The sequence below is a fragment of the Pseudorasbora parva genome, chromosome 13 (assembly GCF_024679245.1).
Source record: "Pseudorasbora parva isolate DD20220531a chromosome 13, ASM2467924v1, whole genome shotgun sequence".
Lineage (NCBI taxonomy): Eukaryota > Metazoa > Chordata > Actinopteri > Cypriniformes > Gobionidae > Pseudorasbora > Pseudorasbora parva.
In genome coordinates this window covers 32,282,645-32,296,694 of record NC_090184.1, presented here as the reverse complement: position 1 = coordinate 32,296,694, position 14,050 = coordinate 32,282,645, and the positions used below count along the sequence as shown (strand labels likewise).

Below are 14,050 nucleotides of genomic sequence, written 5' to 3'. Positions count from 1 at the left end.
GGATGGATGGATGGATGGATGGATGGGTAGATTATTTTGATTATTTTAAAATTGTGGCCCTGGGTGATAGAACACTTAAATTGCCAAATTGAAGTGTTTGTATGTGTCTGTACTCACTGTGTGATGGGCTCTTGCGCTGGTGTATGCTCCACCTTATAGCCCTCCTGCCGCAGAATGTCCAGTACACTATGATTTCCCAGGAAATGACCTGTAGCACACAGGAAACAATGATGATGGGGATAGGTTTCAGGTGGGCATGTGCAAATATTAAGAGAAAGCAGATAAGTATATATAGTCATGGGCGGACACTGTCTCAAGAACCCTCAGTCTCTCTTGTTCTTGATCTTGAGATGCACTTGTTCCTTCAAGAACGAGGCCATATAAAATGCCCCCAGTGCTACTGTCTCTCCGCCTCGACTCTCACATATAATACACTCATAATTCCTTCACTCTTGAGACATCAAACGCACGCGCTCCAGCGCCACGCTGATGAAAGCTGTTTCACTTGTCCGCGTAGCCGATAATACCGTGTGTCACTCAACCCAGCAATAAGCGCTAATACAGCCTGACCTCACCGCCTCAGCATGCTCCGTGAGCTTATTACCGGCACGCTGAAAATCTTCAAGGCTGTCTCTTTTCATGCTTCTTTATCATCATTATTTTGCTGATCACTCGTGAAGACGGGGAGGGGGAGCGATGGGGTCCGCGGCGCTTTCTTGGCCGCCTAGTTCAAAGGCTGCTGGGGCGACTGGCACGGAGCGTGAAGAGGCTACCGCTGAGCGTCGGTCAGATCAGACGGCCAGATTATGCCTCTACACCCTTCGGCATGGTGGGAAGGAACAGGCGGCCCATTGAGGCTGGTCCCGTTGTCTTCCTCACCTCGTCTCCCTTCCCAGTGCTAACTCAGGGAGGTTCAATGACTCGGCAGCATGGTCAGCAAGCTATCGCACTCACATACTCTGATTAATGTCCACATTAAACTCATATAGAATGATCTTTTATGGGAAATTTCGAGCAAAACAGCCATGCCTCTATTTATATACTGCATGTAAAGTCGAGCGGTTCATTTCATGTGCTGTATTTATTTCCAGGGGTTTCAGCCACATAAATAACCCAGCTGGACAGAGCGTTCTTACAGACGTTTGGCTACTGGAGGAAGTAGTTACTCGAGAAGTGTTTGGTTACTAGAGGAAGTAGTTAGATTAAGTTTCAGGCTGTGGTGAGGTGCGGGTGGTCACCTGGCTACCAAATTGGTGAGGTTTTTCTTTGTTGGGAACTTATGTAGGCCGCATACGGAGGTCTTTTAGAAATGCTCTCCTTTAATTAATGCAAGGAGGCAGATGCATGCTACAAAACAAATCAGCCTGAACTAATCTCTTGCTTTCTCCGTAGGCACCCACACCCAAAACACTGGCACACGATAAATAAATATACACACCCAGAAACAAACAAACAAACTCGTGCGCCATACACACAGACTTGAACTGCTACAGGAGCTTCAGCTCTCCAAAGGCCGATACAATTCATTATGTATATTTGTGGTGTTTATTTTGTGACCGCAGTTAGTATATTCTGATTACCAAAAGCAAACTGCTGTTAAGAAATCCTGAAAACACGTGCAGGCCTTAAACAAATCCATTTGAGCTTCAGCAAAAGCTCTTGGCTTTCCGCAGCAGTTATGCTCAAAGCCTTCGTCCAAATCATCCCTTTCTCAGAGAAGGAGACAGGTGCAGTGACTGTCAGTTTATTCCCTCTTATTCAGTCAGAATAGAGCACATGTGGTGTTTAGAGTTTGTTTTTTAACCCATAGTTTAGTTGGTAAAGCATGGCGGGAGCAATTTTGTGGCTATGGGTTTGATTCCTAGGGAGCATGAATGCATTGAATTCACTGCTTTACAGTTTCTGGCATATTAATAAATGTAAATGTTTAACTAATGTCCTTACGGCCTGGCTTTTACTGTAATGCTTAAGCTCTGAGCTTTCTCTCTCTCTGACTTTCATCAGACTTGTTCTCATTTTTCTCTCTGGGTAATTAGGGTTCTCAATCACGTTTTAGCTGGAATTCTTTGGTGCATTTATACATTTTATGAACCCCCTCTCCTCTCACCCCTTCTTCGTACTCTAAAGATGTACTGTGAATGGTTCAGGGGTTGGTTTGAGTATTTTGGGTGGTGTCCAGGCATGTCAGCACCTTTATGATACATTATACATTACACACACACACACACACACACACAAACACACACACACACACACACACACACACACACACACACACACACACACACACACACACACACACACACACACACACACACACACACACACACACACACACACACACACACACACACACACACACACACACAGAGCCATTCAGCCAATATTTTAGACTTGTGAGCAGTGTTTTACACAGCAGGATTTTTTGTTTAATCATAGCTATTGTCCATTTAAATGTATTTAATATAGTTTTTGTCATTTTTGTCAATTTTTTTTATAATTAAAGCTGCAGTCCATACGTTTCTGTGCCTCTGTGTCACCATCTCTGTTTGAAACCTGCAATTCCAGTCATTTGTGGAGTTATCATTTGTAAGTTGTGGATCGGTGGCACCTCAGCGTGGATGAATCTAATGTTTTTAAGCTTGCTGTCAGTCACTACATCGGTGTGTAGAACTGTACTTCATAATCACAGATTCTATGTCTTTGCAGTAACCTAAATAAGAATTTTCATCGGAAAATGTCATCTGAACAAGCAAGCAACATGTCTGCCCCAACCATGTCTGCACCAACCAAGCAACATGTCTGCCCCCTTTGTGAACAAACATTACAATAAATTGCTCTAACTGTGATTAAATCTACCGATTGTTCATATATAATTTCAAACTGTTCACGTTAACAGCCTTAGCATTGTGTGACTATGCGTATTAAGTGTTTATTAGTATTACCTGTAGATTTCAATGTCTGTACAGTCTATTCTTTTGCTATTGAGCCTGGGTGAAACTCCAGTTGTCATTGATGTCATTTTGGCCTTTCTGGATTACAATCCGCCATCGAAATAATACGTTTAATTATTCCAGCTGCTGTGAGAAACGGCTATAAATGATCTGCTGCAGAACATAAGATCTGCTCCTCAAATGCGATAGCCTACTAGCTGGACTCCTTTCTTATGTATACAGACATGACATAATGACGCAAGACATGCTAGAATTTCCTGTAGAAATCTACCATACCACTGAAATGATAACACATTAATATAATAATACTGTTGTGGATGGGGCTAAGATAAGGAGATCGTTTAGAAAACTGGCTTGTTGTGTACTTAACCAAAACAAGTTACGGACTGCAGCTTTAATTTTACTCCCTCTAAAATAGCAAATTATTTTATATGTCATTAATATGTTAAAGCAAACCAGTTGAGTTACAATTCAGGCATTCAATTTATGATTGAACATACTTTTAAATATTTACATAATTTTTTTTATTTTTTATTTTTTAATTTTACTTCATATTTCTTCTAAAAGCATTGTTAGTGCATTAACACGTACATTGCAGTGTTACTTTTATTGACATATTCCTCAACAGTATGAATAATTGTTTTAAATAATAATCATAATAATATGAATTATAAACACTTATTATAATTATCATTTCAACTTTTTCATCAAATGTTTTATTTTTATCTGTTATTTGTTATCCTGTTATCTGCTGTAACATCTTCACTAGTAATCAAACACTATTGGTATATGTTTGTCTGTTTAACTTTCTTGGAGAGAGAGGAACAGTAGAAAGAGAGAATAAAGCATGTATTGAGACCTGTGATGAGATTGAAAGGCATTATCGGCCTCCAGGCTGCTGTTGTCTTTGATCATAGTACTACTTTTGTCCTGTTTTTTCTCTCTACTTGCTGTCCATTATTATGAGCATGTGTGTATCTGTGGCTGTGTATGTGTCAGAGGATGCTCATGGGAAGTCTCCAACTCTGAGTCATTCGTTTTTTCTATTATGCGGTCAATCCCCTGTGATTACCCTGCAAACTACTGACCTGTAAAGCAGCACAGCTCTGTCTAATCCATACACACATACACTCTGCTAGTTTTTACAGCAGCAGGAAATCTATAAATCTCAACATGGTCTCTGAGTCAACAAAACCTCTGCGCCGCCCTGAGTGTGCACGAGAGTATATGACCACAGATCAGCGAGGAGAGCAGCTCTCACACCTCCTATAAATCTCTAAAGATCAGGAAATTCCAGCCTTCGGGCCATCCCTGGGATCTAAACAGCGAGATTAGTCAGAATTAAGGGGGTGCTTCTCTCTTTTACCTGTCCAAAGGGACTCCTCTGGTGGACTCAGTAATGAGGAGACTCTCTCTGTGGCGCTGCCGTTGGGCCTGTAGGGGTTTGGGGACTGGACTGAACTGCTTTAAGGTCTGTTTGGGGTTCAAGGGTTTGATGCAGAAACATTGAAACGGTTTCCTTTATGGCTTTAAATATTTACATTTCTCTTACAGTGACTGTGGGGTGGCGGGCAGGCATATTTACCAAAGAAAGAGAGAAAGTCAGTCCAATGGATGTGTACATTTTCACAGTTGGGGAAATGTGAAAAAGTAAGAAAGAGACAAAAACAGGGAGAGCAAGAGCACATTAACAGTCAAAGCTCACAGGGGTTAAAGCATTTAGGGGAAATTGCCCCTACAGTTTGTTTTAGTTTCTGACAGCTGGGGTCTCTACACTTTTCTTGGAATGCTGAAGTTGGTTTGTGAAGCATGGGGCATGATTAAAGAGAAAAGCTTTTCTTGCACATAAATACACATGTAACATATGTACTGACAAGGTAGTGCACAAATGTGTGTGTGTGTGTGTGTGTGTGTGTGTGTGTGTGTGTGTGTGTGTGTGCGTGTGTGTGTGTGTGTGTGTGTGTGTGTGTGTGTGTGTGTGTGTGTGTGTGTGTGTGTGTGTGTGTGTGTGTGTGTGTGTGTGTGTGTGTGTGTGTGTGTGTGTGTGTGTGAAACAAATGAATACAGCTGATGTAGCGCATATTATATACTATATCTTTCACACACTACATTTTCTTTTTTCTGTTGTAAAGGGACACAAAGCAGCTTTTTTAATTTGCATAATAAATCACAGACATAGTCTTTGAGTGCATCCGTGTGTGTGTGTGTGTGTGTGTGTCTGTGTGTGTGTGTGTGTGTGTGTTGGATCAAATCACGTGTAGGCAGAAGCATCTGTGTAAGTGCGTCACAGTAAACCAGTGTGTGGGTGAAGAGAGATCATCTGTAATGTGAGCTTTAATTCCATTAACGCCCAGATCAGTTGTTTTAGTAGCTAATGAAGCATGTAACGGCCGGGTCTGATAATGAGCTCTGCAGATCAAATTAGCACTGAGAATCACTTTAGCACAAATGTCCTCAGCGATGCGGTCCAACACGACACCGCAGCTCAAGACAAACAGACTGTTTTGTCCAGGGTCCCAAAAGCTATTCGTTTTGATTGCCATTTAATAGTTGAGCTTTTTTATTGTGTAACCATTTAATGACTTAGACAAAACATTTCCCGCTTGCCTTTTGAGCGCCCATAAGATTCATCTTCTATTATATAAAATTTCTTAACAATGAGAAGACCAATTGCAGTAATTATTGTGATGCCATATGGTGGAAGACATTTTTAAAAATCCCTTTTATAAGCTATTAATTTAAAGTAATTTAGTTACTGTCAGGATGCTTTTTTGCTTCTCAGTTCAGCTCAAAAGAAACCACGAAAGTTCTTAATTTAAACAAACCATCAGAATGAACTTTTACTAAAATGAACTGGGCTTTTAAATGCTACATATTGCTTTATCAAACAACTGTGACGATGCCTGTTGTATTCCATTCACAAAGTTTGCATGGAATAAGGTCCTTTAACATCCTCTTCTCAAACCACTGAGCATGTTACTTTTTTTCACTGACTAATGCCACAATAAAATGTTCGTGTCGAAGGGCCCTTTGAAGCAATCATTTTTGAGCACTTCTGTAAGGAATGACAATACACTGACCACCACAAACAACTGAAAAACACATGTGCTGAGAGCTCCTCAGCACACAAACACACGGATGAGTGATCACATTCATACAAACACAGTAAGACATAAACAGTGTCCTGTGTGCTTACTGGAACTGACTGCATTAGTGCTTTAGCGCCTATGATATGAAGTCATTTATTAGTGTCGTATGCATATAAAATCAACAGCAAAGCATATCTTAGGCCATTAATGCGTAGGCAAATGCTCCCTATCACATGTAGCGTGTGTATTAAAGAAGAAAGTGGTGCCTGGGCTGTGGCCATTGCAGGAAATTCCTAGGGATGTTTTCAATAAGAGCACGAAACTCCACACAGCACTGAGGAACCAGGCAAATGAGAACCTGCTGAAACGCCACACACACACACACTCTACTTGTTCAGCAAATGGCTAATTAGCATGTAAGTGAATATATTTGAGGGAAGCAAAATTATTTTTATTAGTATATACAATGTTTATCATCGTATAGCATTGCCTTGACATAAGGCTTATATCAAGGTTTGTCAACGGTTTGTTAATAGATTTCTAGTGGATGTGAAATACTAAGATATTTGAGTCTGTGATCTGTACCATAAACAGATGTGCCATGGTGGCGTGTTCCCGCTTATCATATGACCTGTTATGTAACTTTGCTGCCCTTCTCACAAGGTCACACTCACAAAAGAAGAAAGCAAAACTGATGAAAGAGAATAACTTTTCTAATGAAAAACTGAATTTTAGAAAAGCCTTGGTTTAAATCTATGTGTTCTACTACTCCAACCCAGTAGGGAGCAGTAACTTCTACCACAGGAATTTAAAATAATAGTTCACCCCAAAAAGGCATGAAATAGAAATTCACCCTTGTCTATTTTCAACACGTTTTTAAACTTAAATATAATCTGCTTTACCTGTATGTACAGTATGTCACAAAGTGTACGAAAAGATGTGACGCTACTTCTGTTACATCGCAACTGTAAGAATGTGCTGTTTGTTTTTCATGCAGTTACAATGAATGGTGACTAAAGCTTTTAATCTTCAAAAAGAGTACAAAACCACTATAAGAGTATTATGAAAGTCATTCTTCACACAAGTCGTTATATATTAGTTGTTAATAATCTTCCCCTCCAATGAGCTGCTAATCACCGTGACTGTATCACAATGTTTTAAAGGAGTACTTCAGCGCTGGGAAGATGAATCTGTATTTAAACTGGGTCATTAATGTAGTAGAAATGTGAAATTATTTTTTAATTTAGTGCTTTCTAGACTGAGAAAAGACAGAAAACGTATTTTTGTCTCATGGGGATGAAAGACAGCAATTCCCAGAATGCTTTGCTGCCCTACGAGGCCACTCGCAAAGCCACCTACTAGATGAATCACTGATCACTTTCCCACCGCGACCGCATTCATTTACATAAAATCAGTTCAGTTAGAGAACAGACACTACAATTAAAAACTGAACGTGTGTGTTCAATATGTGATTTAGCCGCTGAGGGAGTCTCACAGCCCAAAACGCTGCAGGAGTCACATTGACAGTGACTGAAAAACTGAACTGAGTCCTATCATAAACAAACCATTTCGTTTTGTAAATTGTGCCAGTTGATTCTTTGAACATATGCAATTCTAATGAATGATTCCTTCATGAAACGGAATGTGTCCGGTAGAGCTAAGGTTGATTTTTCGGATTTTCATCTGAAAAATGCTTTGGCGTCCTTTTTTAAGAGTCAGGGTTTGGAGTTTGTGTGAGTGCACATGTGTGTGATTTTCCAAAAGAGCCTTCTAGCATGTGCAATAGGGGCTTCCTGTTGAATCAAAGCATGCTATTGGAAAGTCTACAAAGCAAGGGTGGCAGGTTTGCTGTGGAGCAAAGATGGATGGCCTGTTTAACCACTTTTTACCAGTACAATGTGTAGTTTAATCACCCGTATAGAAACTTGTGGAGCACTGTAACTGTAGAACCCTCCAAGCCCAGGTTTACAGCTGCTATTTTTGCTTTCTGTCAGTACTTCTGACTAGGTTCTGTGTGAAATGGAGCTCTGAGTAAAGACAGTTCAAGAAAGGACGTGCACACCAGGGACAGACAGACAGACAAACTAACATCGCAGTTGCCCAACTATTAATGTGTTTGTACACAAAGTACGGACAAGATATATTTATCACAGTCCTTCTACTGATTTTGAGCTTACTGTAAAAAACAACGACAGGGCATCATGTTATATTCTACTTACAAATTGACACAGGTTCTCACACACACGCTTGTCCAGTAGAAAACCCCATCAGTGCTAATGAACATCACACAAGCATAAACGTGTGCTCATACACACACCACAGTTATCGCTCAGAACTTGATGCAGAGCATTAGATTGGAATGCAAATTAAAACAAAACGCTCTCACTCTCGCTCTCACAGATGAGAGTAGCTGTCAGTCCTCTCACCGGGTCTCATTCACTGTTAAATGCATTCAAGTGTTCTTAGTTACGTGTGTACAAAACGTTATTGCTCAATTTTTTTTACTAGATTAAGAACAGGTGTGTACACGCATGCCTTTCTATTCTCATTCTAATGAATCCAGATTATTCTAAAGCATGTCGAGAGTTAGTAATTAGCATAATGCACACCCAAACGTTCACTATATACTCTTTGATGATTCCAAATTTCATAATTCATAATTTGCATGGAAAGAATGCATTTTGTTAGGTAAGCATTTGTCAAACTGACAAAGAATCACACACAGGTGCACACAGAATAGGAATGTAAGTGATGTGTTCTCAGTTGTGGGAAAAGTTCAGAAGGCCGTTTAGTTTTATTGCCATCTGGGGGAGTGTGTGTGTGTGTGTGTGTGTGTGTGTGTGTGTGTGTGTGTGTGTGTGTGTGTGTGTGTGTGTGTGTGTGTGTCTGTGTGTGTGTGTGTGTGTGTGTGTGTGACCTGGTAATCCCCACGTTGGCAATAACCAAAGATGGCAATATCCGAAATCCTTATCCTTGTGGGGACATTTTTAGGTCCCCATGAGGAAACCATCTTATAAATCGCACAGAAGGAGTTTTTTTGAGAAAGTAAAAATGCAGAATGTCTCCTGTGATGGGTAGGTTTAGGGGTAGGGGCAGTGTAAGGGGATAGGATGTACAGTTTGTACTGTATGAAATCCATTATGCCTATGGAAAGTCCCCATAAAACATGGAAACACGACGTGTGTGTGTGTGTGTGTGTGTGTGTGTGTGTGTGTGTGTGTGTGTGTGTGTGTGTGTGTGTGTTTGTGTGGATGTGTGCGTTTGTTTTGTATGTGGAGCTGGACCTATTCCTAGTCAGTGTCAACTGACCTCATCTTCATGCTGTTAGGAGTGTGTATGTGTGTGATGGTTATACGTTTTGCATGACTCACCAGCTCCAAAAGCAAAAAAGAAGCTTTGGGTGGGGCTTCTCTGAAGGAGGGTGGAGACACGACGGGCCATTCGCTCGTTGCGTTTGTAAATGAGCTCCTGCCGCAGGTAACTGTCAATCTGCTGCGCTGTCAAGCGCTCGTGAGCTGGCAGGGAACTGTTGATGAAATGCGGAAGCTGAGAGAGAAAGAGAGAGAGTGAGGTGTTACTAAAGACCTGGCATGAATCTTAGTCTGTGTATGAGTGAGAAACTGGGCAGCTAAGAAGATTATGCCACTTTGTGGAACGTGACTGTCACACACTTACAAATGCTGTTTTACTGTCTTGGACTCCATATGCACTGATTGATTTGCTGCAGGGTAAAGTGTAAAGCTTTCAACTGCTGGCCGGATCTCTCTACACAGTCTGCTATTAAGAGGGATGGACTGAAGAGATGCAAGGTGAAAAGGGAAAGTAGACTTCAAAGAAGGAAGAGAAAAGAAAAAGAAAAAGAAAAGGCGGATTGGGGAAAGACAATGAAGACGCCTTTTTCCAAGTCACCATAAATTAGTTTTCCCCAATGGCGTGACGTATTTCTGATTTAAAATGATATTTTGTCCATTTTTTTTATGGAATAAAAAATCTAATGGATTCCCACTTTTAGATTTAGAATGAAACTATAACATTTCTGTCATAAACTAAGGTAAATCAAAATCATAATAAATGATAACAATAGTAGTTTGAAAAGCTTAGCTTTTATGGTAAAAAGTAGTCTCCTATTTTTTCTCTTCAATGCTGTTTGTAAATGAGGTTTTCTAAGTGAGATTTTTAAACTCCATAGCGCTTTAAAGTCGCAATTAATATTTTTCTGTATAATTTCTTAAGAGTCTTTAAGGCCTGTTTACATCAAATGCATTATGACCATGTTAGAAAAACGTGTGGAAAATTGTCTAGACCATCACTTTTTGTGTACATACTATAAAAAACATACTACACCACAGCAAATGTTTTTGCTGAGTCTATGTCTCGATTTTATGGTTTGTGATAGCAAAAAAAAATGATATCTTCCTTGGTAGTAGTCTATACAAACGATTTTATGGCAGCCAGTTGCTGCCTCAGAGTTAAAAATAAATAAAGATAATTGTGAGACAGTTTAAATTAGGCTAAATGTTATACTTTTTGTACATCGTATGAGTTAGAAAGTCACAATTATGAGATAAAGAGGCTTAATTATGTGAATGTCACAAATGTCATACATAGTCACAATTTTAACTTTCTATCTTTCTATAGCACTATTAACAACAACCAAAGCACTGCGAGGAGGTTTTGGTTTTCTGAACAAAATGTTCTTTTAGGATTATATGGAAGCAGTACATTTTCAAGATATGATGGGGCCTTGTTATGTAAAGATTTATAATTGAATAATACAATTTTAAACCTTATTATAAGCTGAAATGGTAGCCATTGTATAAAGGATAATATTGGGTAGCATTATCATATTTCTTTGCCCTTTTTAAAAGCCTTGCCACAGCATTTTGTACTTATTTTAAGTCACAATTGCATTTCTATATGTTTGGAACCCATCTTTAGATCTTTGGAAAAGAACATTAGGGAAATATATATGGTTATGCAGCTTAATTCTGGACCTTTCACTCTAATTGATGGTCGGAAACACAACGTTTCCCATGTCTTGACTGGCTATACATACACCAGAAATGGGGGGGTTAATGGATAATGGTTCAGGGATGAAGGAAGCGAGAGAGACTTAAAAGGGAAACCGTGAGGTGGCCTCTTGTTAGAATCCAGAGCTCTGGAACGTCTAAATACTATGTATGTGTGTGTGTGTATTTATCCATTCGCCCCTCTAATGAGAGAACAGATTGGAAATTGGGAGGCTGAGATGGTAAATATGGCTGTGCATGTGTGTTTATCTGAGAGATTCCTGCCTGAGCTCTGCACTAAAGGACTGAAGTGCGGCAGTGTAGAAAGAAATACGTTTAGCTCCACTGTGTGTGTGTGTGTCTGTGTTTGTATTCAGACACTGATAGATGAACTGCTGTACCACTGTAAGGATCCAAACCACTTTTACTGAAGACTTTCCCGTAATGCCCTCTTACTCTCCCCTCCTCCTCTCCTATAAGACGCAGTTTAGAAAACCTTCAATGTCTCCTAATATAGGTCCCCCTTTTGCTGCCAAAACAGCCCTCACCCATCAAGGGGACTCCACTAGATCCCTGAAGGTGTGCAGGAAAAAGTCAGTATATGTAGGCCCTATGTATGTAATGCATATATATATATATATATATATATATATATATATATATATATATATATATATATATATATATATATATATATGTTGCCTGGTCTGATGAGTCTCGATTTCTGTTGAGACATTCAGATGGTAGAGAGTCAGATTTTGGCATAAACAGAATGGGACCACTGTGCAGGCTGGTGGTGGTGGTGTAATGGTGTGGAGGATGTTTATTTGGCACACTTTAGGCCCCTTAGTGCCAATTGGGCATCATTTAAATGCCACGGCCTACCTGAGCATTGTTTCTGACCATGTCCATCCCTTTATGACCACCATGTACCCATCCTCTGATGGCTACTTCCAGCAGGATAATGCTCCATGTCACAAAGCTCGAATAATTTCAAATTGGTTTCTTGAACATGACAATGAGTTCACTGTACTAAAATGGCCCCCACAGTCACCAGATCTAAACCCAACAGAGCATTTTTGGGATGTAGTGGAACGGGAGCTTCGTGCCCTGGATGTGCAGCCCACAAATCTCCATCAACTGCAAGATGCTATCCTATCAATAATGGCCAACATTTCTAAAGAATGCTTTCAGCACCTTGTTGAATCAATGCCACGTAGAAGGCAGTTCTGAAGGCAAAGGGGGTCAAACATAGTATTAGTATGGTGTTATCAATAATCCTTTAGGTGAGTGTGTGAGAGACAGGATTAGGAAAAAAATCCAGAAAATCACAATGTCTGATTTTTAAAGAATTTACCTGCAAATTATGGTGGAAAATACATATTTGGTCACCTACAAAAAAAAGCAAGATTTTTGGCTCTCACAGACCTGTAACTTCTTCTTTAAGAGGCTTCTCTGTCCTCCACTCGTTGCATGTATAAATGGCACCTGTTTGAACTCGTTATCAGTATAAAAGACACCTGTCCACAACCTCAAACAATCAGACTCCAATTTCCACTACGGCCGAGACCAAAGCGCTGTCAAAGAACACCAGAAACAAAATTGTGGACCTGCACCAGGCTGGGAAGACTGAATCTGATAAGCAGCTTGGTGTGAAGAAATCAACTGTGGATGCAATTATTAGAAAATGGAAGACATACAAGACGACTGATAATCTCCCTCGATCTGGGGCTCCAGGCAAGATCTCACCCCATGTGGTCAAAATGATCACACGAGCGGTGAGCAAAAATCCCAGAACCACACGGGAGGACCTAGTGAATGAATCATACAAGTCAGATAAAACCAAAATATAACTTTTTGGTAAAAACTCAACTTGTCGTGTTTGGAGGAGAACGAATGCTGAGTTGCACTATACCTACTATGAAGCATGGGGGTGGAAACATCATGCTTTGGGGCTTTTTTTCTGCAAAGGGACCAGGACGACTGATCCGTATAAAGGAAAGAATGAATGGGGCAATTTATCGTGAGATATTGAGTAAAAACCTCCTTCAATCAGCAAGGGCATTGAAGATGAAGCTGGGTCTTTCAGCATGACAATGATCCCAATACCCTGACCGGGCAACAAAGAAGTGGCTTGGTAAGAAGCATTTCCAGATCTCAACCCCGCAGAAAATCTTTGGAGGGAGTTTAAAATCTGTGTTGCCCAACGACAGCCTCAAAACATCACTCCTCTAGAGGATATATGCATGGAGGAATGGGCCAAAGTACCAGCAACAGTGTGTAAAAGCCTTGTGGAGACTTACAGAAAATGTTTGACCTCTGTCATTGCCAACAAAGGGTATATAAAAAAGTATTGAGATTAACTTTTTGTTATTGACCAAATACTTATTTTCCACCATAATTTGCAAATAAATTCTTTAAAAATCAGACAATGTGATTTTCTGGATTTTTTTTCTCATTCTGTCTCTCATAGTCTCTCAAGTGACACCTATGATGAAAATTACAGGCCTCTCTCATCTTTTTAAGTGGGAGAACTTGCACAATTGGTGGCTGACTAAATATAGTCAAATATTTAATTTGTGAGTGAACTGTTCTTTTGAATTTTTTGTTTCAATGAATCATTCAATCAAAATACTATTAAAAATTACAGGAAATGTTACGGAAAAGTCATTGAAATTCAGTAAAAAGGGGGAACCTGATATTTAATAAGTTTATACACATTATCCTTGAACGCAGTTTGGCTTTCTGTCTGTAATGAAGAGACTCAAGAAGAAAACACAACTCAATCTCTAAGTCGTATTGCACAATTTCCGCATAGAGAAACCGAAATAGAGAGAGAGAATGAAGCTGAGAGACATAAAGCAGTGAAAGGGAGAGCACAGATACCTTATCAGATAGTAAAGCCATTAGCTGCTCTGCGTCTGATCTTTGCAGGAAATATGGAACAACAGAGAGAAATTCCCTCCCTCCTTCCTCCAACTGCTCCTTCACATTTTTC

At 40.0% G+C, this 14,050-nt stretch overlaps 1 protein-coding gene across 1 annotated transcript in view; it reads right to left on the bottom strand.

The window, feature by feature from the left end:
- trabd2b (TraB domain containing 2B) overlaps positions 1 to 14,050 on the bottom strand; it is a 62,468-nt gene that overhangs the window by 4,363 nt on the left and 44,055 nt on the right. Inside the window, exons 4-5 of the mRNA XM_067412710.1 lie at positions 9,415 to 9,589; positions 118 to 208 (exon numbers count right to left, since the gene is read on the bottom strand). Coding sequence (XP_067268811.1) covers positions 118 to 208; positions 9,415 to 9,589 — 266 coding nt within the window. The remainder of the gene's footprint in view (positions 1 to 117; positions 209 to 9,414; positions 9,590 to 14,050) is intronic.